General features: G+C 49.4%; 2 protein-coding genes across 2 annotated transcripts; one reads left to right on the forward strand and one right to left on the reverse strand.

Moving 5' to 3' along the window:
• Positions 1-1,058: 1,058 nt before the first annotated feature.
• Positions 1,059-2,642, reverse strand: LOC133469449 (D(5)-like dopamine receptor). The gene has a single exon (XM_061756563.1). The coding sequence runs from the start codon at positions 2,378-2,380 to the stop codon at positions 1,385-1,387; it is 996 nt and encodes a 331-aa protein (XP_061612547.1). The 5' UTR covers positions 2,381-2,642; the 3' UTR covers positions 1,059-1,384.
• On the forward strand, positions 2,379-17,131 carry LOC133469644 (mucin-19-like). The gene is made up of 17 exons (XM_061756940.1): positions 2,379-2,656; positions 3,923-4,158; positions 7,900-8,835; positions 9,020-9,160; positions 9,239-9,400; positions 9,761-9,834; positions 9,913-10,071; positions 10,942-11,032; positions 11,153-11,237; positions 11,318-11,401; positions 11,672-11,756; positions 12,116-12,184; positions 12,257-12,343; positions 12,640-12,733; positions 13,222-13,327; positions 14,523-14,562; positions 15,761-17,131. Exons 1-17 carry the CDS (start codon positions 2,379-2,381, stop codon positions 15,854-15,856), a joined length of 2,823 nt encoding a protein of 940 aa, XP_061612924.1. The 3' UTR covers positions 15,857-17,131.
• The last annotated feature ends 4,920 nt before the right edge of the window (positions 17,132-22,051 follow it).

The following is a 22,051-nucleotide window of genomic DNA, read 5'->3' on the forward strand; positions in this document are numbered from 1 at the left end:
AAACTTGTTTTTCTAACAGCAGAATAGTGGCCTAGTGGTTGGCGAGTCTGCCTCGCCCTTCTGAGGCGTTTGCATGTTTGCTGCACCTGCAGAAAACTCAAGTATCGACTCTTTCTTTTACTACTTCTCAGTAAGTTGTTGTAAAATTGCTCCTTTCCCCCCCCAGAGGATGAAGAATACATCCGTGTGAGTACTGTTATATTATCTGTTTACATGTGTCGTTGCACCATTTGTGTTCAAATGTCGGTTGCTTCTAAAACTGCGACTGCTAGCGTGTCAATGTTATTTCCCATGATATGTTAGCATTAAGCTAGCGGGGGCGTTCTAAAGGCAACATTGTTTGGGTGGTTCAAATAAACAACATGGATATGTCTTTGTGGTGTGTTTAGTTTCCGAGGAAAGCTCGAAGCATCTTTTTGGATGAACTCTGTGTATCGTGGGGACGGGGCGCCGCTGACCTCCACTCGGGACGTCGTGTGCCGGTGGGGACAATACTTCGAAGACCGCCTCAAGTCCACCGACCTCGGATAAGTGCGAGAAAATGGATGGATGGAAGTTCACAATCGGCCAAACTGCTGCTAATTGTGAGGTGATTTGAATCGAGTTGATTGCGGCGCTCGTGTTTGTCGTTTGCGCTCGTTGTCCGAACGACGGCTCGTATCTTGAGGAATTCGCAGGTCGGGTCACTCGAATCTCGATGGACCGCTGAGACAGAAATTTCATTTTCTGTCAATTATTTAATGTTCAGGCTCACAGGGGCTAATAAGCACTTGAGGAAATGGAAGGAGGGATTTGGTAGGAAGGTGCAACAGTTAATTGATGAATCGACCAGTGGCGTGCAAAGGAGGGGGGGGGGACGGGGCAGCGGCCCCCAGCATCCAACCGAAGGGGGGGGGGCATTGAAATGGGTTAGGGTGGTCATCAACCCCGACTCTCCTGAGAACTTCGAAGTTATTATCGGTGCAAAAATTTCGATCTCGCCACAGTAAACAAATGAATCGGCAACAATCTTGATAATCAATTAATTGTTTAGAAAATGTGTTTCGCTTCAAATTGTCCAAATCTTCAGAATTGCAGCCGCCCAACAGTGAATATTCTCCGATTTCTGTCGACTGGTTATTTGATGTGATTTTTTTCAAAATGAGACATTTGCAAACGTTTGTACTTTGGAACGCAATCATCGACATTTTTGCCGATTTTCTGCCAGATATTACGTACCAAACCGGGAAGTGAATCCTCATCAAAGAGTTTTTGTGCATTTTCTTCACTGTCAATTTGAAATCACGTGGGACGGAAATGAAAAAACATCGATTCTTTGAATCCGATTCATCGGAAAACGTAACGGAGAGACGAAGGGATTATTAAAAGAACCCTCGTGGAAGGGTCACGGGTCCTGCACGTGACCCGGGACGGCGTAGGGGTCACCGAAGGGCGTCATGTCCAGAGAGATGTCCGCCTCGCTCCGCAGGACGGCGGGCAGCGGCGGGTCGGCGCGGGTCCGAGAGTCGTCCGACACCACCGAGACTTGGTCGAAGCGGTGGCGCCGGGGCCCTGCGGCGGCGGCGGCGGCCTCCTTGGGCGCGGTGGTGTCGTGGTGGTAGGACACCAGCTGGTCGCTGAAGTCCACGGCCTCCACGGCCGAGGCGGAGCACAGCCGGTTGCAGCCCAGGATGGTGGAGAAGGCCTTGCGGAAGTCGGCGTTGAAGGCGTAGATGACCGGATTGAGCGACGAGTTGGCCCAGCCGAACCACACGAAGATGCTGAAGGTGGTGTCGCTGACGCAGTCCGCCGCCTGGCAGAAGGGCACCACGCAGTTGAGCACGAAGAAGGGCAGCCAGCAGAAGACGAACACGCCCATGATGACGGACAGCGTCTTCAGCACTTTGGTCTCCCTCTTGAAGGAACTCTTCAGCGCGCTCTCGTCCTGCGCGGGCGCGCGCTCCAGCGAACTGATGCGGCGGATTTGCGTCTGCGCGATGCGGAAGATGCGCGTGTACGTGCCCACCATGATGAGCACGGGGATGTAGAAGCTGATGAGGGACGACGCGATGGCGTAGGTCCGGTTCAGGCTGGCGTTGCAGTCGGAGTTGGCGCGCGCCGCCCCCGCCGCCGCGTCCCGGTGCCAGTTGAGCTGCACCGGGATGAAGGAGATGAGGATGGACAGCGTCCACGCCACGCCGATCATGAGCAAGGCGAAGCGGCGCGTCATCTTGCGCTCGTAGCGGAAGGGGCTGGAGATGGCCCAGTAGCGGTCCATGCTGATGATGCACAGGTTGAGGATGGACGCCGTGGAGCACATGATGTCGAAGGCCACCCACGTGTCGCAGAAGCGGCCGAAGAGCCACGCGCCCGCCACCTCCGACACGGCGCGCCACGGCATGACGAGCACGGCCACGAACAGGTCGGACACGGCCAGCGAGATGACGAACGAGTTGGTGACTTTGGAGCGCAGGTGGCGGAACTTGACCACGGCGGCGCACACCAGCGTGTTGCCCAGCAGCGTGGACACGATCAGGGCGCACAGCACCAAGCCGGTGAGCGCGCGACCCACGCTCACCGCGTCCTCGCCCGCCGACGCGGTCACCGGCGGCGGCGGCGGCGACGGCGACGGCGGCCGCTGCTGGCTGCGCTCGTCCGCGGTGGCCATCGCTCGCGAGTCTGAGCCATCGGATCGGATCGGATGCTGCCCCCCCCCCCCTCCCCAACCCCCACCGCTCCCACTCCCGCTCCCACTCCCCCCCCCGCCCCCGTGTCGAGCGTCACATGCGCTCGCGGGTCACCCGATTGCTCGTTTGACTCGCTGCACAACTTGAGACGCATCAATGACCCTCGATGCTGCCCCCGAGTGGACAGAGCGGCGCATGACAGCACCGGGACCAGCGAGGTCACATCGCCGCCTCCGAAAGTGTTGCTTGCGCGTCAAACTCGCTCTGACGTCATAGCAAAAGTCATTTATTGCAACTTGACATTTTGAACGTCATGTCAAGGCATTTCTTAAGGCGAAGCAAATCAATTCTTTCCATTCGAGCGATCCGAAATGCAAATCCTGAGGTTTGCTTTATTATCTCATGCAAATAACATTTCGGAATGTTTTTTTGATGGTCCCCAAAAATAAACACTTTGATGTCTTTTGCGCGTATCCTCATTCCAACACTCTCACATTCGCGACATTCACGACATGAGACTTTACTGATCCGCTTTATTTTCAAACAGCAACCGACTTCCTGGACAGCCAACCTTTTAAAAGTGGAAATTGAAAGGCTTATACATGAAGGGGTTGGGGGTCCCACATTTAAAACAGCTCTTTGTGTTGTGTTGTGCCTGATAGCGAGTCGTTTACAATCACAATAGCATTTGAAAATGGCCCAAATGTCCGAAATACGACTTGGGCAGCTATGAGGCTGTGTAGCACATTGGCTTCGCAGTTCAGTTGTATTTCACTTTTCAGTACAATGTATTTGCATTTCATCTGTCTTCTTCATTTATTTTGAAACTTTCATTTGGGTCCACATTTTTTTGATTGAACTATTATGTACAGTTTGTATGCACATTGTTCATTGTATTTTTGGAATGTTGCTATATTGAAGCACATGGTTAATGTTCAAGTTGTGCATATCGTTAGTGTGGCTTCCAATAATATAAATGTAGGTTTTGAGGAATAAAAAGCCTCGTTTTGGATGGACACTGAGGCTTATTACGATACTGTATTACAAATACGATACAAAAGTCTTGGGAAGCGCCGCAACTGACTCAAAGTCACTTTATTTCTATTTCCTGCTCGCGTGCGGCTTTTCGCGTGAAATGCACTCACTTCCGGCGGGGCAAGCCCGCTCGGGTGACGTCACCGTCAGCTGTGCAGCGGGCATGCGCACAAGCGCGAGCGAGCGAGCGCGCTCGCGTGCGCGCGTACATGATTCAGCAGAGCAGCTCGGCGGCGGCGATGTGACGTCACGCCTCGCCGGAACGAAACCAGCCCGGGCTCAGGCTCCGTTTGGAAATTCACCCGGTTTGTCCAGCTCTCGCCGACGCCAGACGCCCGCCCGTCCGCCCGCCCGCCGTCTTCGTCGCGTCTCTCCCGGCCAGGAAGGACAACGATCCCGTCGTCCCCCTCGACGCCATTTCCGCATTTCCACGCCAGATGCTCCTTGCTGACCGCAGGTGAGTCCACCGCCTGTCTCGTACGAACGCGCGGTGCTTTGGGGTGCCATGCTGCACACGTAGGATGTTTGCCATACGAGCCGATTGACACGTAGCACATACATGACAAGGAGCAGACGGTACATGTGACCTTTTGACGCCCCCAACGCGGTCAAGCGGCGATGCGGCCTTAAATTGGCCCAAAAGTCAATGGAGTTCTGAATGGGCGCGTTTGAGCTCGTGTGCGAACGTACGCACACACATTTATATATACACACGCACGTGACAAAAATGTACTGTGCATGTAAAGTCGAGGTGTCGCCTTAAATTGGGCAAAACGGTGACAGGAGTCCGGAATGGGAAGAGACAACACGTCAAAAAGACCAGAAAAGCTTCGCCGTGACGCTGTTGATGTGCTTTCTGTTCGGAGGAGCGCGTTTGCAAGCGACGTGGATAAACTGAAAGATGGGGCCTTCAATTTGCCCCCAAAAAGCCAAGGGACTTCTGAATGGGAGCGCTCGCGTCATGCTTGCCCAAAAGTCACGATTACATCATAAAAGCCTCGTGGTAGCAATGCTAACATTGTTTATGTTTAACATAATCCCACTCAAATTCAGCTGACGCGTGTATAAACAATGAGAGTTGTGGCCTTAAATTGGAGTTGTGAATGGGAAGCCCGCGCGTCATGTTTGACAACACCCATCGTTGTTTATGTTCAATGTCTTATTCGAAATGGGAAAAAACGTACGTTTTGGGTCTCAACTGGTTTCAACCGCCGTGTTTATACTGTAAATGTTCACATTGGCCAAAACGTCAATGGAGCACAGCGCATAAAATGTGCTATTTTTTTTGGTATTTAGAGTCACTCAGAATGTTATCCCACTGAAGTATTTACAAAGTCGAAGTGGTTTGAGGCCTTGAAATGGGACTGTGACTAAACGTACTGTATTAGTCATACAAAGAAATACGTGACAAGCAGAGGAAGAATATTTCCTTGTGCTGCGCTTGACATTAATTGACATTATTCAAACAAAGCAAGCCAGATTCTGGATCAGAACCGGTTTCATCAGACGTGTGTGTAAACCGGAAGCGGATGGGGCAGGCGGAACCTGTGTCTCGAGTGCGTCCGAAGCGGGCCTGCGAGGAGACGGAGCGTCTTTGCGCTCGCGGGGTTCAGACCTTCCCACGGCAACGGAGAAGTTTTGCCGTGACGCTGCCGACCGCATCCGGATGACTTCGTCCACTTATCAGCGTACCTTTGAGCTCGTGTTATCGGGAAAGCCGATGTACAGTAGCGCGAAGGTTCGAAGGTGCTCGCTCACGCGGACAGGTGCACGCGTTTGTATTGGTTGTCAGGGCAACAGTGGGGAAAAAAACGTGAGCGTCTCTACTTCCTGTTTTGTCTGTAGTACGACCTCTCGTCGTCCGAGCTTCCTGCCAACGCGGACTTCCACGCGCTTCCCCCTTTCTTGCCGCTTCCAATCGAACAGCGAGTCCGACTCGATGGGTTTGTCCTCGTCGCCGGCGACCGTTTGATTGTTTTCAGCTGGCCGGCTGGACAAATGGAGCATGAAGACATTGATGATGCACGCTGAGAAGGAACCATATGACCTCACGGAGGAAGAGGAGAGAGGGAGAGCGATGAAGATGCAAATAAAAATGGCGTAGGCTGTGTTGGGTAAAATCACGGTATTATAATTGATTGATTTTGTTTAGAATTTTATGACAGAAGGGCCACCAGCTGCCGTTGACGGAGAACGTTGGCCCGAGTAGTGTTCCCAAATAGCCTTCTAGAAATCCCAATACCGCATTCCATCCATCGTTTCAGCACTCGAGTCCACTAATATCAAAATCTCTGCGTTCGGAATCGGTCACTGATTCGCTACTCCCGAATCACTGTACAGTGGACACCCGCCGACTTGCGCTTTAGCACCCGCAGATTCTCCAGCAATTTTTTTTTCCCTTTTAAAATTGTTTTCCTTTTTTTGGGGGGGGGGGAGGGGGACCAACCCCCAAAATGCTTTTTGGCAGTTTCTCCCCACTGATTGAAGACATTTTTTGAATTGCCTTATAATGGCCGTCAGTTATCTGCGGATTTTCGCATCCCCATGAAAATAGCGGGGGTCCACCGTGTATTCGGGAGCTGGGAATGAAAGAATGATTCTGAGCTCCATCGCTGCGTTGGGAATTATTCGCTCATTCTCTCGTCTCAAATGACGACGGAGGGATTTTTAGGAAGTAACTACAACTGCTAAATGAGAAGTTCCCAATCCATTGACTCGGGATTGGGGAACGATCGATGATCCCGAACGCAGTCGCCGCTCATTCGCTCTTTCCCGAGACTCAATGCCACCTCAGTTATCCTCCCCGAAGTGGACGTTGAGAGTCAGCATGTTGCTCTCGCTTTTTTTTGTAATCAGGAACGGGAGAGGAAGCTCGCATGTGGATTGCGGTTACGTAATTGCACCTTCTATCAGATGACTCCTCTTCCTCCCCGAGGAGCTCATGAAGCTCATGATGCTTTGATAAAAGCGCCATTTATCGACGCCGCCGCCGCCGCGGTCACGTGTCGGTCCTCCCCGCTACTTCACATCAGATGTTCGCTAACGCAGCACCTAACCGCTCAATGTTTGTTTGTTTGTTTTTATCGACGACTTATCAAATTCCGCTCGGGTGGATTTTACTTTGTCGACGGCTCTGCTGAACACTTTCCGTGTGCCAGCGCAGGTAAACTTTGTTTTGATTGTGTGGAAGCCAGGAAATCATATTTCGACTAGAGTAAACAATACTGACATAAAAATATTTCGGGAAAATAAAAATATTTGTGATACTGCTGTGTATTGAAGATAATCTTCTTATTTATAGTTTGCCACGAGTGTGTTTCTTTTCTTTTGTCTTTGTTTCGTTGAAGCAAAATTTCAAAAGGCGCAGCGTTGAAAATCTGAATCATCAACGAATAGAACCTCCGGCAACAAAACCGGCGCCGTTTGGCCTCGCCTCCACCTCGGGCCATACATGTGTGTGTGTGCGTGTGTGTGTGTGTGTGCGTGCGTGTGTGTATTTCACACAGTATTTACAGGGTGTGTCTGTTACATGATTAACACCAGCGGCCTTTTTATTGTGCGTCTGTGTGCCGCTAAAGATTGTCTATTGCAGAAGGACATTTTCTCCGGGTGTGGTCAGGTGTCAGGGTTTTTCCTGACTCAAATTGAGACTGCCCGCAGAAAAGCCACGCAGGCGCGGGGGAGACCATGCAAACTCCACACAGGCGGGGCCGGGGATCGAACCCCGGTCCTCGGAACTGTGCAAACCAGTCGGCCGCCGTGCCACTCTCTTAAATCATACGTTATGTTAAAATACAAAGTATAAATATAAATACGATAAGTATAAATATTAGCGACATATTTGAGCGAGAATCATGGAAGTTGTTGCACATGATTTGCTGTTGCGGGTTGCATAAAATGATGCGGTGGGCCGCATCTGGCCCCCGGGCCTTGACTTTGGCACCAACGTTATAAACCTTTCAACGACTTAAATTTGAACGTTCCCATTGACTTGACTGAGGAAAGCTGATTTAAGGATGTGGGAGGGGTCAAACTACGATCTCGCTTTATGGCAACTTTCAACGTATGCCCCGCGGCAAATGAGCGTTAACTGCACGCCAGGAAACGCGTGCACGGTAGCGACGCGCCCGCTGCGGTGAGAAGTCGTGAATAATGAACGGCGCCGACATCTAATCCTCGTCTTTTGTTCGGCCCTCAGCTCCTCGTCTTCCCGAGCGGCGCCGTCGTCGTCAGATGTCCGCCCCCGCCATGCCAACCCCGGTGTCCAGGTTGCCCAAGTTCGCCTCGTGGTCCAAAAGCTCCAGCCTGACGCCCGCCGCCGCCGTTTCGCACGCCTTCCCCGCCGCCCGCCTCCCCAACGGCTTCTACCACCACCCGGGGCCCGCGGGGGACATCGGCGCCGCGAACGGACCGGCGAGACGGATCGGAAGCGTCCGCACGCCCGCTGAATATTCCGCAAAATGGAGGAAAGACGCCGAAGTGACGGATGGCGGCGGCCGAGTCGATCGCAACGAAGGCGCCCGCCGGAACGCTCGTCCGCACGCGTCCGCTGTGGCCCCAAAAACGGCGGACACGTCGCTTCCTGTTTGTAAAACTGAATTTCCTGTCCCTAAAACTGGACTTCCTGTCCCTAAAAACAGACTTCCTGTTTCCAAGTTGAGCCTAACCGGGTCCAAACAGAACCTTAATGGACTTTCTGGATCTAAACTGCGACCGCCCCAGTGGTCCGCTCACTCGGGTCCCGCTTCGAGTTCTAGTCCCGGGTCTGGATGCGGTTCTTCGCCGCCAGCCGCCCGCTCGCGCTCCACCGGCAACCTCGGATCAGCGCCGCCCTCCCGGCTCGCCAAAGGCGACGGGTTCCGCCCACTTGGCCTGGCGGTCCGGAGACGCGCGTCCCCCGGCGCCCCCGCATCTTCCCTCAGCGCCGAGCCGGGTCACGAGCGGTCCAGGACTTCCTGTGTCCGAGCCGGGCCCCTCGGCGGTCCGGGCGGGGTGAAGAAGTCCCTCCTGCCGGCCCCCGGGGCTAACGGCGTTAGCTATAAGCTATCGCGGCCGTCGCTCGCCAAGCAAACCCGGACCGGAGCGGCGGAGGTGAGCCGAGCGAGACCCAAAACCTCAGCGGGAAGCAGTCCAGGTGAGACCGCCAGGACCTCCTCGTCCTCCTGTCTTTAAAGATGTTCTGACCCGCTTGCAACAGGTCAAAATGTTTTTGACATGACAGTAAAATTTCAGTATATCATTTCAAAACAAGAGGAAAGATTACAAATAATATTTAAGCGCCGATGAATGATTTCTAAAGACTCAAGTCCGTTTTCCAGAGCGCTCCCCCGAGGCGCCGGAGCGGGACGACGACCCTTCCGTCCCGGGGGAGACCCCGGAGGACATGTCCCTGTCGTCCGGCTCGTCCGTGGACCGCAACCGCGCCGGTCGGGAGTACTTGGACGTCTTCGACCACCCGGGTGAGGACCGCGCCGGTCGGAGGGTACCGAAGCCCCTCCGCCCCTCCGCCCCTCCTCACGGGCCTTCTCGTCTCCTAGGAAACGGAGGCGCGGGCGTTTTCCTCCTCGCCGAGACCGGCGAAGACGACTCGGGCCCGGACCGATCGGGCGCTGCCTTCTGTGACCGCCGGGGGGCGGGGAATGGCGTTACCGTGGCGACGGAACTCCACTTCCTGGACGAGACTTTGGACTGGACCAACGGTACGCTCGCCGCTGATTTTTGTCATATTTTTACCTTCGAATAATCTGGATTGTGTGGCGCTACAGATTAGCGATCTATTGATCTCTCTCTCTCTCTCTCAATCTCTTCATCTACTGTATATCCCTCTCCATATTCATCCATCTTTCCGTGTCCGCACTCACATTTCATTGGCACTCACATTCGCACCTACGGGCGACTTAGAGTCTTCAATGAACCTACCTCGTGTGTTTTTGGGCCGGGATTTGAACTCCGGTCCTCAGAACTGTGAGGCAGATGTGCTCACCGGACGTCCACCGTTCCACCGCAGACTTCAAAGAACGGCAATGAATGAACTTTTTTGTTTCCCCCCCCCCCGTCAGGTGACGACGGGCAGAACCATCTGACCCGATTGCGCCGTCACAGCGGCTCCAGCCCGTCCGACTGCCACGAGCGGGTACTAAATGCCATCAAATCGCTCTTCAATCGTGTGGAAAACTAGTTGAGAGCCACGTTGTTTTTCTGCCGGGCCCAGGGCGGCTCGTCGCTGGACTTGTCCCCCTCGGACAGCTGCGGTTCCGGCGGCATCTACATGTGGGACGAGGAGGGTCTGGAGCCGCTGGGGGGCGCCGTCGTGCCGCGCGCGGCGGTGGACTGCGGCCTGGGCGCCTTCCGTTCTGACGTCACCGACAGCGTAAGATGCCGAGTGTCATTTCTTTTTTCGACATTAGAATTAGAATTCATCGTCCAAGTCTTTATCTTGTCATATTTCTTGCTATTATTTCCGCTTTTTCCCCCCCTAAAACCGCATCATTCAAATATATTCTTTGTCTTCTTTTTTCTTTAAATAAACAAAAGTAAGTGACACCATTTTACATTTACATTTAGAAATGCTGAATGGATTTATGTGTAAAATAATTTGACATATACATAGGTTACCATTTTTTATTTACTGGGTAATTGGTTTATTATGAATAATAAAATGGAGCAATGTTTCTAAAGTCAACAATTGTGAATCATTTGAACGTTTTCTAAAATAGCTTTTTTTTAAAATTCATTCATTTTGAATATTACAATGAAAAAATGTTAGTAAGATAAACTATCAATAGTGTAGCAATATACGTTTCCAATGTTTTATATATATTTCCTTAAATCTAATCAAATTCAGTATAATTTATGAAATCAAAACATGAATATGAATTATTTTAGTATTCAAATATACTGCTTTATATAGGCTTTAATGTTTTAAATACAGTAGTTGGTTATTATGAATAATACCATTTAAAAATGAGTGATTACGATAAAAAAAAGTGAAATAAATGATTAAATGAATGAATGATGATAAACGTACTCATAAATAATACATTGGTAACAATTTGTCATGATTTGTGGTATGCATTTTCCATACACATTTGAACTATGGACTGTATTTGTTATTTGCATCTCCGCGACAAATGAGGCGTCCGAAAAGTCCGACGTGAGCCTTGAGCGCAAAAGTTTGCGGCAAAATGTTGTTCTGATTCTTTGTTGTTGTCGTCGTCGTCGTCGTCGTTCTCCTTGCCAGGACGCCCTCACCAACGTGGACTCTTGCGATTTGGATGACGACGACCTCATGCTGGATGGCGACTTTCCTGACGACGTTTCACTGAACGCCGGTGCGTCGTAAAAAAACGTCCGCAGACATTTGGGAGCGTTTGGAAGTGGTCGCCGGCAGCGTGTTATGATTTGGGTTCCTTTACGAGCGATGTGAATAAAAGCGAGTGTGGCTCACCCAGCAGACGGCGGCGGGACGTCCCACATGGCCGAGTGGCGGCGGAGGCAGCTCTGCTGGGGGACGCAGGACGTCCACAGCGACGACAGGTCGGTTACCTTTTGGTTTTTTCGCCCGGAGTGAGCGGCCGCTCTGGTCGCCGCGGTAACGAGAGACCGCCGTCCCCCAGGGAGCCGGGACGCTACGATCTCGGAAAGGAGCGGGACGACGCCGGCGTGGACGCGGACCTCGCTGCGGATCTCTCGCCTCATAGGTGACTCGAAAATGTCGACATTGCGTGGGACTGCTGAACTGAGACGCCATCTTGCTCGAATGAACAAACATCGTTCAAGTTGCTATTTGATCTTCTATTGCTATTATATACACAGCATATTTCACATCATATTTTTCTATTGCGCCGTCATGGATTAAAATGGTAAAATGGTGTCAATGGGAATGGGGAAAAAAAACATATTTTAACTTGGATCTCAGCTGACTCCAGGTCAGTGTCTTCCATTGACTTATGACTCCGCCCCCTGCGCAGGACCCCCGACGTGGACGTGGAGGACCTGGCCGAAGACTTGGGCGCCCTCCGGTCTCAGCTGGAAGTCCTGCGAAGGTTTCTGCAGGTGGAGACCCTCATTCATCCGTCTTTGGACACTCTCGTTCTAATCCGATACTTTCAAATCTTTTTCTTGAAATGGCAAAATCTCCAAACGTCATCTACGGTTAGCGAATGACAAATCCGCAAGTCCTTGACACCCCGCAAAAGAGGTTTATAATTGGCTATAATTGCCAGCTGCCACAAGATGGCGCCAAAGCAATTCTTTGATTTAGGATTTTGAGGTTTGAATTGTCATGTCTGTCGCTGGCCATGGATAGATGAATAAAGACACATTATTGTAACCATAATTTTGCCACCAACAAAGCGGAATCGGATCACTTCCTAACGTGCTGCGCTCGCGCGCTTGTCTCCAAACTCGTTTAGGACGACGACACGGACGACGACACTCTGACCACCGACACGCTGAGTCCCGAAGATGGCCACCGCTCACAGGTGGGCTCGCCTTTCGGACACTCCGGCGAGCTGGTCGCGCTCCTCCCGAACTTGTTTTGTGCGTGTGCGCAGGTGGAGGCGCTCCTGCGGGAGGTGCAGCAGCTCAAAGAGGATCTGAGGAGCAAAGAGCAGATCATCTCGCAGCTCACCCTCCAGCTGGTCAGTTCAGATTTTCACCTCGCACCCCCCCAAAAAAAAAAAAAAGGAAGCACATATTTTTGCATTATCTGTAACACAACAACAAATATTGATTTCTGTTACTTCTTTGGAAGTTGGTGCAAGTAAATGCTGGAAAAAAAGGAAAGCTTATTTGGTCTCAGGAGAAAGAAAGCAGATCCCAGAGAGCGAGCGAAAGGAGCAACATGTCTTGTCATTGTCATTAGTTTTGTTTTGTTGGAAACAAAAGGGGCAAACGGTGGCTTAAAAATGGCGTGTGTGTGTGTGTGTTCGTGCAGGCTGTCGCCCCGGCGACCGGCAGGTGTCGCTGCCCGACAGACGGGGAGCAAAAGACGCCGCGGCACACGCGGACCGACGCGGCGCGGGTCGCGGGTGAGAGTGTCGCCTCGCAGACGCCCTGGAGGGAGCGCACGGTATCAGCGCGCACACACCCCGAATAAGACGCAACATCCGCAGTGGCGCCGCATCTCGGTCCCCAACCTTTTCCAGTAACGTTTTCATGGTTTGGCGCAGAAACCAAAACAAATGATTCAAAGTCCAACTCATCCTTATGCGGAATGTCGTCGTTGTGATTCGTGGAAGCCGCTGGGCGCTTTGTTTGGTCCCATCTTGGGGTAATGCGACATCGACACCCGAAAAGGGCTTACTTGTGTCATTAGTTTTGTTTGCCATCGTTGCCGATAAAACACTCTCGATAGTCCGTGAACGTAAATGTTGAGCCTGGCGCCAAACGTGGCACGGCTCAGTGGTTGGGGACCGCAACATACAATTTGGACAGTGTTCTTCTTCTCTATTGGTCATGAGCGCCCCCCCCTCCGGCCCCTCTTCCCCTTTACCTTTGCTTTGCCCGCCTCCCTCAGGCTTTCCCTCCCTCCGCCTTCCTCTCTCCGCCCTGGCAGTACCAACGCTCCAGACCTTACGCGGGGAGGCCCAAACCCAGCATCCCTTGCCACCTCGCTCGGAAAAGTGAGTGGCACCCCCTCGTACGACTTACCGCTTACTTCACCCGTCCGACACGTGCAGACTGAGTGGCTTCTACCGTCAAAGATGCTTTATGTTTTTTTCCCCCACAATTTCCCAGTTTTTTGTCAAAATATCCCAAGTGTGAAGAATTATAGACCATATTTCTTGCCACGGTGAAATTGGCTGGTTTTCGGGGCAGATCTGTGTCATACATGCACATCCCGTGCCAAAGCATTTTCAGAGGCGGAAGCAGCATTATACAGCGTTTTCTCCGTAGATTCCGTACTCGCAAATTCACCTTTTGGCAGTTTTTTTTTTTTTTTAAGAAGCCATTCTCCTGTTATTCACTGAAAAACTTTCCATTTCAGTGTTTTTGAGCTCAAGCCTGATTTAAAAGTCAAGGAACTATGTTGAAGTGAGGGGAGGAGCTTCTATGAGACAGGCCAAAGTAGTGCTTCGCTGCCATCTTGTGGAATCTATTGGCAATTGTAAAGCTTTTTGGGATTTTTGCAATTCTCGGCGCCGTGAGCGCCTCTGCCCGGGTAGGTGTGGAGCCGCAATCATGCGGGGGTCCGCATTATACGTCGGTGGCAGTAAACTGTTGAATTCCAGTTGACGGATATAAACGTCCGTGGCAGTTAAAGGAGTTAAATACTCACACACACAAAATAGTGGTTGTTTTTTCAATGACATTTCAATGAGGAAAATTGATTTGATATAAGTAAATTGAATGACTTATTTAAAAGGCTGATGCAGGCAAAATGCTCAACAAGTCCCCGGCCACCCCCCCCCACCCCCCCAACCCCCCCAAAAAAAAATTGGATGAAAACATCTGCAATGGTCTTTTGCCGCAGCGGAAAAAACAGCTTAAAACATTTAAAACCGAGCTAAAATGGCATCTCTGCTGGCACGAAGCTGCTAGAATATTAAAGGTCTGAAATATGAATGAGCTCATGAAGGTTAATTTAATTTATTAATGCGTCTACATTAGCCAGGACCGAGATGAAAAAGTGGCGTCGGGCACGCTTGTTGCTTCCATCTCAGTCAATTTTCCTACCATTTCTCATCTTGTCCGCTTCTGCGGTTGCACCGGTCTGACGCACTCTCTAAACCTTCAGGGGGCGCTAACGCCCCGCTCTGTCCTCTCTCTCTCTTTTTGTGTGTTTTGCTTGCTCACCTTCGACTTGGCCTCCATCAGGAGTGGAAACACTCGTGCTGTACTTCAGCGACACGCCCTGGTACGGTTTGCAACCTTCTCCGCACCCTTCGCCGGTCACAACATTAGGGACACCTGCACGACGAACCAAATTCGCTGAGAATAACTACGTAGTCCATTCTATAGAAATCCTCTGGAAGTGATGAGGGAGGAGGGAATGAGCGAACGATTCCCAACGCAGTCGTTGCTTTCGATATCGTTCATCTGGAGGCAACAACAAGCCTCCCGGTCTGCTCGGCAACATCGACGTAACGCCGTGTCTAAAGTTAGACCTTCAAAACCAAAGCACAGCGGTATAATAAGACCCGCTTTCATTTTGAAAGTCTGACTTTAGACAGGATGCGTTACGCAGATGTTGCCTGTGTGTTGCCGAGCAGACCCGGAGACTCGTTATTTTCTTCAGTTGGTAAGAAGACGTTTGCGTACGTCGAAACCTTCTTACAAAGCTTACGAAATGCTTCAGATGAACGCGCATCGATGCTGGGAAATGACTGGCTGTGTCACGCTTCTTTTTTTTTTTTTTTTTTTTTTTTCTGTAAGAAACCGACCAAAAACAGGGACAAAAGTTAAAAGGGAGAAAAAACAGTCCAAACCCGAACCCCACCAAAACTCGGACTTATGTGGGAAAACCGAGGAATGATTCGCGACAGTTGACGCACATTTGTCAGTGGAGGGCGTGCACGTGTGCATGAGCGTGCACGAGGACACATTTCCTCCGTCTGTCATCCTCTCGTCACTTTGCATGTCCTGTCAAGCGTGCGCGCGCGCACGCGCACGCACGCATGCATGACACCATGATTTATGAGCGTCTCGCAGCAGCGAAGGTGGGCGCGTGCAGTGCCTAAAGCGTCCGCCAGGTGTCAGTGTAGGCCGGAGGAAGTTCACACTGGGCTCCCAACTGTTTTTATTCGCTTTTGACGTTGGAAGCGCAAATGCTTAACGTGACGTGGAGATTGTGTCGGTGACGTGTCGTCCTTTTGTGTGGTTTGCAGAGTTTGTGTAACTGTCGCATTGCTGTTGTGTACATGGCGTGTAGATTTGGTGTGGATGGTGTGTTTGTGTTTGTGTTGTATAGATGGCATGCATACGCAAGAGACGACAATTGATGATCAAATATCCAATTACACACGAAGCAGACTGTGACATCACCGACGATGCGTAAACGTATAATTGACGTCGTTGTAGTTTTTTGAAAGTTGTTCGTCTGTGTGTGTTTTCAGCCACCGGTACTTGCCCCCGCCCACCCGGACGAGCAGAACCCACTAGTTGACCTCCCCGGCACTCTCCCCGCGTCGCCTCCGCCTCTTCCCGTGTGAGAACGGCCGGCTGAGCCGAGCGCTTCCCAGCATGCAACAGGAAGACGGCGGCGGCGGCGCGCGGATCCTCTCGACTTGAACTCTGCTGGAAGGAAGTTGAATATTTAATAAGTTAACTTATTTATTGAGCACTGTGATGACGTTTTATTAGTGCGAGCGCTTCGTTTTCGCGGCTTGGGAAATATGCAACACGGAATAAAAGACGCGCTGTCCCTTTAAGTGCACCAAAAAAAAAAAAAAAAAAATACATCATTTATTCCATGTACTAGTACACTCTTTGGACTTGCTAGTAACACAATTGAGCACACTAATAGGGCGACTGTCGTACAAGTAATTTTCGCTCTCCTACTAAATGACATTTCTGCACACTAGTAGGCCAACTTTGGTATACTAGTACTGCTACTCTGTGACTAGAGAGGCAAAACTGTTAATTAGTTGACATTAGAAAGCCGTTTGAGCATTTATTCCATATCATTTTAAGGCCCATGTACTAGTGAGAAAATTCAGTGGACTAGTAGAATGAGTTTTTGGGCCTCCTAGTACGCAGTTCAATCTTACGAGTAAACTACTGTGCTGCACTAGTCACACTAGTAGGCATATGTCATGCACTAGTAGCCTTTTTTCAAGGATTTCAAATAAATGCTCAAAAGTGAAGTCAGGAGCATTTATTTGATATCCTCAAGACCCATCTTGCGGTCCACGTACTAGTGAGGCAAGATGGTGCACTACTTGACATATGTGCGCTATTTGTACTCCTAGTGAAGCAACTCACTACAGTAGTAGAATGTTGTCACTAGTAGTACGACATGTAGGTGTCATACTAGTATGCCGACATTGTCCTATTAGTGTGCAGAAATGACAGAACGTAGTGGGGAAGAAAATGCTACTAGTTCTACGTGTGCTGAATTGTCTTACCAGTCAGGAAAAAAAGCGTGTACTAGTACGAGGACCTCAAGGTGACGATCAAGGACAATAAACGCTCAAACGGCTTTCCGCGCACACAACTTTCATGGAGTCTTCCTGGGTGATGTCATCAGCGATCATCGCATTCGGGTAGCGGCGCCCCCTGCCGCCTCAAATAGGACAAACCACAATGCGGCCCAAGCGATCAGCAGCGAGTCGTTGACATTTCGCAAATAACAAATAAGAGAAGAACGAGTGGCTTGCTACTTTGCCACGTTCGAAGCGGCAACGCATACAAACCACAATACTCACGAATATCAACTCTTTCTCTGTCCTCTGTGGGAGCAACAAAGATTAAAATGGCAAAATGTGCGTCCTCGTCTTCTTGATTGTGCGGCATCTCGGTGCCGCCCGGGCGTGTTGCGGCGCAGCTGGAAAGCGGGACTTCGTACGATACGAAGCAAAGCGCGCTAATGGAACGTGGCGGTCAAATTCCAGGATTGTTGTTACAAAAGAAAGATTCCAAATCCAAACTGTGTTCCCGCTGGTGCACACACAACTAACTTGTTGTTGTTTTTTGAAATCGGAAAGGATTTGTTTTATTTGTCACGGGCTCCACACATGAAGATACAAAAAAACACATTTCACAGTTTTGATCGTAGTGTGTGTGGTGTGCTCTGATAATCTCAACTAGGGCTGCAACTAATGTTATATGAATAATCTCAATTTTCTTTTTTTTTTTTTTTTTTTTTTTTTTTTTCCCCCCCATGACTCAAAATCAAAAACGTTTCATTTCCAGCTCCTCGTTGAAAAACGGGACATTATTTCAAATGGACAGCGCACAAACATGAATTGATTATGATTCAGTTGCCGTTTTGGCCCGTAACATCGGTCAAAAAATCGGGAAAGTAAAAGCAGATGTTTGCAAATGTCTAATTTGGAAAACAACTCCTAGATCATCAGTGAGCTTTCATGGACGCGCACAGAAATCAGACAATATGAATATTCATTCTGATGATTTGGACAATTTTAAGTTAGTCTCTATAAGATTAACCAATTATCACAATAGTTGCCGATTAATCGTCGCACCCGATTGTCGGGCCCGACCTGTTTGGGATCCCATCGTCGTTAGCGACGACACCTCTTAACACACCTCAGACCTCAGTGTGATCTGATACGAACATAAGCTAATCTGCCGTTTGTCGTCGTGGACTAATCGAGACAAAGGCGGTCCGATGACGTTGCGTTGCGGGCTTTATTACCACTTCTGGTGAAAACGCGTCCAAAACGATTGCTGAAAATTGCGTGACAAGCGTGAGCAGCGATAGAACGGCAGAAGACGTCAAAAGATTTTCTTTCGATTGTTTTGACACGAAGCCATTTGAAAATGTTAACGCGTGCGCAACACTTTTTCTCCTCCTCTTCATCGAAAGAAAGCTCCCTCCCTCCTGACATTTGGAGAGGATAACGAGGAGGAAGAGGCTCTCATTGGTTCAAACCTGGTATCTTCCTCCTCCTCATCATCATCAACCTTTGCTGTCTTTCCAGTCTGCGCGCACGCACTCACACACGCACGCGCACACATGCACACGTGCACACGTGCGCAGTGATTCACCTGAGAGCACCGGCAGATCAGGTGTAGTGGATAAAGCCGGTTGCCATGGAGACGCAGCGTAGCAACCGGCCAATGGGGATTCAGAGAACATATATCTTCAACTTTGTTATGCGCCATGCTCAACTGTGTGTGTGTGTGTGTGTGTGAGATTCTCCTGCTTTTCGTCTACTCGGGGCAATCGTGCCGCGAGGCGCTGTCAATATTTCATCGTCGGCGCTCGGCAGCCTCCGTCGCAGGAGACGCCAAAAGTGTTTTTTTTACTTTGAGATTGAGCTGACCTATCAATCTCCTAAAGTGTGCAATCTTTCAAGTCTTTTGACTTGCGTTCAGTCGCGGTCGAGTCAAATTAGTATACGATCATCTCGCACAATTTGCGAGCCCTGCTGTAAAAAGACAACGTTTGCCATAATTGACAACCCTAAAAAAAGGGTTATAATTGCCCCTAGATGGCGCTGAAGCGCTACTTTTCTATCAGACAGGGCTTTGGACGCAAATTCATTCATTTTTTTATTTTTTTTTTTAGTTAATAAATGATGATGTTAGCTGTTCTCCAAGAAGAGTCCCCCATATTGGCAGCCATTTTAGAGCACCGCGACTGAACTTTCGAGTTCTCCGCCGTCGGCCCGTCGCCGCCGCTTTGCCGCAATGACGAATCTGAATGCCGGAAGGCGACGTCGGCGTCCCGCGGGCTGTCGACGCGAACGCCAAAGTCAACGGAAAAGCCGACGGCGGGCGTCCGCCGCCAAATTGATCCGCGACAAGAAAAACAACAAATAACAGAGTTGCTCTTCACAACGACGTCGGGCTTCCAACGCGAGGATGGAATTTGACTTCAACATTTTGCAGCTCTGGAAAATGATGGAAAATGGAAGCCATTGTGTGGAAATATATTCGCGTTACGACACCTCTGGTTTCTAAAACTAAAAATGATGAACATCTAAATTAAAAAATGTTCTTTTTAAGGCGTTGAGGGAGCGCAGCTACGGTGTTTGTGTGAGAGCACGTAGGATAATATCGTGGTCCTGCTCACTGCTTGATTCTGATTGGCTCACAAATTAGGGTTTCAAAACAGGCGTAGGGTTTCAAAACCGGGGTAGGGTTTGAAAGAAGGGTTTGAAAGTAGGCTTACAAAACAGCATTAGGGTTTCAAAACAGGGTTAGGGTGTCCAATTAGGGTTTCAAAACAGCGTTAAGATTTCAAAGTAGGGTTATAAAAGAGGGGTAGGGTTTCAAAACGGGTAGGGTTTTAAAAGAGGATTAGGGTTCCAAAGTAGGATTTTACAACTTGGGTAGGGTTTCAAAACAGGGTTAAAGTTTCAAATTGTCATTGTCATCATCTTCACACCTGTGTGCATTTTGTATTTGGTGTCATTGTAGAAAATCCAACTACAACTTCCCCAAAGTTATCATTTCTTTTGGTTTTATTCCATCCGTCCATCCATTTTGTGAGCCGCTTCTCCTCACGCGGGTCGCGGGCGTGCCGGAGCCTGTCCCGGCTATCTCCGGCCAAGAGGCGGGGTACTCCCCGAACTGGTCGCCGGCCAATCGCAGGGCACATACAAAAAAACACAATCATTCGCACCTACGGGCAATTTAGAGTCTTCAAGCAACCGAGCTCGCACGTTTTTTGGGGAAGTGGGAGGAAAACGTGCCGTCCTTAGTTTTTTTCATTTATCTAATTCAATTGGTTAATTTATGGAAATAAAATGACAAAGGATAGTAAAATAAAGAACTTGTAATGAACATGTAACTATTTTTTATTGTATTTGATTAAAAGGAACGAACTAATTGATGAAATTAATCATAACTAATACCTTAATTTGTATTCATATTTTACATTCACATTGTCGTCTCGTTTAAAAATCCAATTTCCATATGCGTGCCAATCACCAAACATTAAGCACAAAATGTTGGCCAAGCTCTTTTTAGTCATACTTTGGTTTACAACAAGGGGGCGGGTTTTAAACGAGGGTGTATTATATATATATATATATATATATATATATATATTTAACAAAATAAGCAATGAGTCCAAAGTGTGACGAATGCACTTTTTTTGACAAAAACACGAGCATCCATGCGCAAAAAAAAAAAAAAAAGCATAAATGCATTTTTAATGAGTCCAGCTCAGCCGTTGTTGTTATGATGATGATGATGACGATGACGATGATGATGATGATGAGTACAATATGAAACATAAACACGGGCCCTGCTGTTCTTCTCCTCACGGGGTCACCGACCGAAATGCGACTTTAACACGCCCCTTGTCTTGAATCGCAAACGCACAACGCAGTCGTGTGACGATTGCGTGCAAAAGAACGTTTCGCTTCTGTCGCACGCACACGTTGTGCGAGCGCGAGCGCGCACACACACGCTCAGCAGCAGATGGATGCAGGCTGGCAATTCACCCGCGGCGCTGCTAACGTGCTAATGCAGACCATTTTGTTTGCTTTTGTTTCGCTTTGAATTGAAGTCGACAACAGAAAGAAGCTGCGGCATTCCTCTTTCCATTTCCATTTGCGCGACCTCTTCCATTCAAAGACGAGCAGATGGGTGGCGCTCTCGAGCCGCTCGGACGCTGCCCCCCCCCCGATATGCTCGGTTCATTTTTTGCTTTGTGTTGCGAGTAACTTCGACAAACCGGCGCTGGCAGGGAACTCGAGTCGCTTGGCAGTTTTGCAGCTAACAAACAATTCTTCAAAAGAGGCTTCAAGCTGTTCGTTGATGTTTATCTTAAACAACCGCATAACTTTGCCTTAAAGACTGCTAGCTTAATGCTAACGAGTCATGGGAAACGCATAGCATCGGTGTCACGTTGTCATAATGCTTGAAGCAATGGCTATTCGAAAACAAAGGTAGCACCACATTTCGTCAGAAATGATAACAATACTAACAGGCATATATTCTTTGTCCTCTGCAAAGAACGACTACTATTACTGTGGCTTCGAGACCATCACCCTGTGTTGCATTTCCATGCGTGTGTATTTGACGCCTCCATGAAACTTAACACAGCCCCTCGAGGTCCTGCACTTGCAAAACGGCGCCGTTCCTAATGTTTTGTCCTCATGCAGCATTTATGTATGGATCCTGAATGCAAAAAGGAAATAAATATGTCACGAAATAACTCACCGTGTGTGTGTGTGTGTGTGTGTGTGCGTGTGTGGTCAGCCATTGCCACGGGCAAGGTTGGCATTGCGTGTGCCACCGTTATGAATGTGGCTACTAAGCGCATGTGTGTGTGTGTGTGTGTGTGTGTGTGCGCGCTGCAAGCAACGACGCAAGCGGTGGTCAATCCGAGCGTGAAAAACAGTCAAGTGTTGCTGTTGTTTACTTCCGCCATCTTTGTTTTGGGCGCACTCCTTGACATCACCCTGACATTTTTTGTCCAAAAAAGTAAATAACTTTGGCGTTTTGTGATTTTCGCCTGGTGGGATTTGCTTCATTTCACCCAGAAATCTTTGAAGCACATTTTTTTCCCAGCACTTTCCCCCCCCAGCATTATCTTTCACAGAAATAATAGAAATGTATCATTGTTTTCTTAACAGATCATGTGAAAATACTGTACGTGTCACTTCCTGAGAGGACTGGTTTTCCTTTTGCCAAAACATGTACAACATGTAAATGTGGCACGATGGGACATTATGGGGGAAAAAATGGTCGCTACGTCGCTTGATGAG

The sequence above is a fragment of the Phyllopteryx taeniolatus genome, chromosome 19, assembly GCF_024500385.1.
Source record: "Phyllopteryx taeniolatus isolate TA_2022b chromosome 19, UOR_Ptae_1.2, whole genome shotgun sequence".
NCBI lineage: Eukaryota > Metazoa > Chordata > Actinopteri > Syngnathiformes > Syngnathidae > Phyllopteryx > Phyllopteryx taeniolatus.

Excerpts from the sequence above, each read along its gene's own strand:
- LOC133469644 (XM_061756940.1), top strand. The coding sequence starts at position 2,379 with ATGACGAGCACGGCCACGAACAGGTCGGACACGGCCAGCGAGATGACG. Across the intron at positions 9,161-9,238 it reads GGACGTCTTCGACCACCCGG|GAAACGGAGGCGCGGGCGTT; the intron begins GTGAGGACCGCG and ends CTCGTCTCCTAG. Across the intron at positions 11,238-11,317 it reads GACGTCCACAGCGACGACAG|GGAGCCGGGACGCTACGATC; the intron begins GTCGGTTACCTT and ends GCCGTCCCCCAG.
- LOC133469449 (XM_061756563.1), bottom strand. The coding sequence starts at position 2,380 with ATGCCGTGGCGCGCCGTGTCGGAGGTGGCGGGCGCGTGGCTCTTCGGC.